The sequence below is a fragment of the Lactuca saligna genome, chromosome 9 (genome assembly GCF_052625555.1).
Source record: "Lactuca saligna cultivar CGN05327 chromosome 9, ASM5262555v1, whole genome shotgun sequence".
NCBI lineage: Eukaryota > Viridiplantae > Streptophyta > Magnoliopsida > Asterales > Asteraceae > Lactuca > Lactuca saligna.
Window position 1 is genome coordinate 98,603,803 of NC_136425.1, and position 3,102 is coordinate 98,606,904.

Sequence of the window (3,102 nt, forward strand, 5' to 3'; positions counted from 1 at the left end):
TCTCGTCCAAACATGACTTTGCACCCTAACATTATGGATGCTCCATGGTGTTTTTGAACCCATGGATCCAAGAAATGAAAAACCATGACAATTAGGGTTACACCATGTTATTTCTCCCAAAAATCGGTCACTATGTATGAATGGTGAGGGCTAGTCGATTTCATGAAGTATCTCATTTCTCTCAAGTTATTGTAAATGTATTTGATGTTCTGTGAACCATTTGAGGTGTCACACTTGAAGCACTAGGCTCTTAATGTAACACCCATATTTCTAATAATAATCAACTACGTTTACTTTACGACGTTAGTATCTATTATTAAAACTAGATAGATCGTAAAATAATATCTATTATATATTGGGTAATGTGCCATATTCATAATTTTATCGACACATATTTTATAAGTTATGATATCATTTTTAACAAAGGATATAAATAGCTATAAATTCTACTTTGTTTATATATGTATATTTATATAAATGAAATAATCAATTATGATATTTAAAAATTTAAATAATATAGTGAAGTTAAATATAATCTTAGTAGAAGAGAAAGAAATGGAATATGTATATAATATATTGGTTATAAAATTTTGAGTTTATTAAAAGAAAACGTGTAGTAGTGTATCCATGTAAAACAAAATGGATCCATATTTTTAAGTAAAATGGATCCATATTTCTTTACAAAGTGAATCCATATTTATTACAATATATATGCGTAGCATTGTTAAAAAGAAAAATTAAGATGCATGAACTAGAAGTTAATGGATCAATTTATGGAGAATTTTAATTATAATTCATAAAAGCAAGTACACCACTTTGATACGTGTTAGTCAATTACAAATTCATGGTACAACTATAATTAATTAAACTATACACGTGTAGTTTTTGTTAGTGAGTAAGCATACGAAGTAGATTAGGTTGGAGGGAGTCGTGCTACTGAAACCGCATTCGCTCCTCCGCCACATCAGCGTCATGTCACTTTTTACCAATCAAGTGTGGTTTTTTGCCACACCAAGAGTGTGGTGCCACATTTTTTATTTCTTTTGTTTTTTTTGTTTTTTTTTTAAGTATTTTAATTTAATAAAACATTTTTTTAACTAATTTAATTTAATATACCTTCTATTTTAATAAAAAAAACATAATTCTTCATTACTTGAAAATAAAAAAATAAAAAAATAAAAAAAACAGTACATTGCGTTACCAAAAAAATAAAAATAAAAAAATAAAAAAAAAAAAAAACCACACACATGATATTTAAATAACCCTAGAAACTTAAAAAACATAAATAAAATAACTAAAGGAAACTACATAAAGTCGTTCTCCGAGAACTGGTCTTTGGGGTCATCCGGTGGATCCAAATTAAGGTTAATGTTTTGAACCTCGTAAATGTGTTCCACCAAATTATTGCGAAGATTGTGAAATGTTTCAGTGCAACGTATCTCTGCTCTCCTATTTATATACTCTTCGCCACCAATTTCTATTGGTTGTGTCTCTGGTATGATATCTTCCTCGTCAAACGCACATATCGCTCTTCCTTCGTCTTCAATAATCATGTTATGCAATATAATACATATATACATGACTTCTTGAAGTTTTTCCTCGCCCAAATAAGCTGCTAGTTTTTTCAATATGAATCACCGTTTCTTTAGAGCTCCAAAAGCACGCTCAACATCCTTCCTAGCTCTTTCTTGAGCTCTCTTGAATTTCTTTCGTCTAGAACCATGTAGAGCTGAAAACGATTTAACACACACAGCATACTCAGGATAGATTCCATCGACCAGATAATAACCATACTTATATGGCGTTCCACGCACTTGAAAAGAAGAATCTGGTGCGGATTCATCGTATATGTTGTTAAATATTGGTGAATGGCTAAGAACGTTGATGTCGTTAATCGAATTAGAAGAACCAAAAAAAGCATGCGAAATCCACATATCTTGTGATGCAACTGCTTCAAGTATTAACGTTGGGTGACCATGATCACCTCGGGTAAATTGCTCACGATATGATGTAGGCCAATTTTCCCATGCCCAATGGAGACAATCTAAGCTTCCTAGCATTCCAGGAAACTCATGCACACTAGCATGATGAGCTTGCAATTGCAGGATGTCATTACGTGTAGGCTTACATAAATATTTTGGACCATAAAACTGAATCACAGTTTTGTAGAAAAAATGGAGACTGTCTCGTGCTATCTTAGCAAACATCCTAAAACTTTCGTCTAACGCATCAGGCGGAGTGTCATATGCTAACTGAAGAAGTGCGGCCATGCATTTTTGTAACGGAGTGAAACCGGGTGTACCTCTAGCATCGTAGCGTTGTTGGAAAAAATTGCACTCCGTCGTTACATCTTCAACTATACGTTCGAATAAACCTTTGAGCATTCTGAAGCGCCTACGAAAATAATACCCTTGGTAAGTGGCATTCTCTGCAAAAATAGTCTTGTACCAAACGTTGGTTGGCTTCTTCACGATTTTTGTAAATGTATCTTCGTATTCTCTGTTGAGAACTTGCAGCTGCGTTGTTACATACAACGTTGTATGTTTGTTCCGCCATTTGAACACACGCAATAGCGGTATCAAAAAGTGGTCTGAAATTCTTCAGAAGATGAAGAAGATAACATTTTTGGGAGAGTAGTGATTTAAAAAAAAAATTGAGAGATAGAGGAGATTGTGTTGTGAAAAAAAAAAACTTAAGTTGATATGTGTATATATAGGAAAGAAAAAGCAAAAATAAAAAAAAAATAAAAAAAAATAAACGAATCTTGCATTTTAACGGTCAAAAAAGTGACCACCCAATCAGAATTCACGGTCTTGAAGGGCCGCACCACGGTTTAGACTGCAGGAAACCGCACCCTGGGGACGGTGTTCCATACTTAGTTGGCAGAGAAACGCGGTCTCAGATCGCACCACACCGGCTACCCTTAGAATCAAATGGAACAATACATCATCTAAAGGAATACTATGATTGATTCGTACATGCGTGTCAAAAGTTGATGCTACGTGTTTGATTATAAAAGATTTGCATCGGGTATAATAAATAAAAATATTGTTCATTAATTTTCATTCATTCGTTTCACCTTTAAAGTCTAAATGGTAAAAA

At 33.3% G+C, this 3,102-nt stretch overlaps 1 protein-coding gene across 1 annotated transcript; it reads right to left on the bottom strand.

The window, feature by feature from the left end:
• Positions 1 to 1,634: 1,634 nt before the first annotated feature.
• On the bottom strand, positions 1,635 to 2,384 carry LOC145016600 (uncharacterized). Its single transcript, XM_078974862.1, has one exon. It carries the CDS (start codon positions 2,382 to 2,384, stop codon positions 1,635 to 1,637), a length of 750 nt encoding a protein of 249 aa, XP_078830988.1.
• Between the last annotated feature and the right edge of the window lie 718 nt (positions 2,385 to 3,102).

Excerpts from the sequence above, each read along its gene's own strand:
- LOC145016600 (XM_078974862.1), bottom strand. The coding sequence starts at position 2,384 with ATGCTCAAAGGTTTATTCGAACGTATAGTTGAAGATGTAACGACGGAG.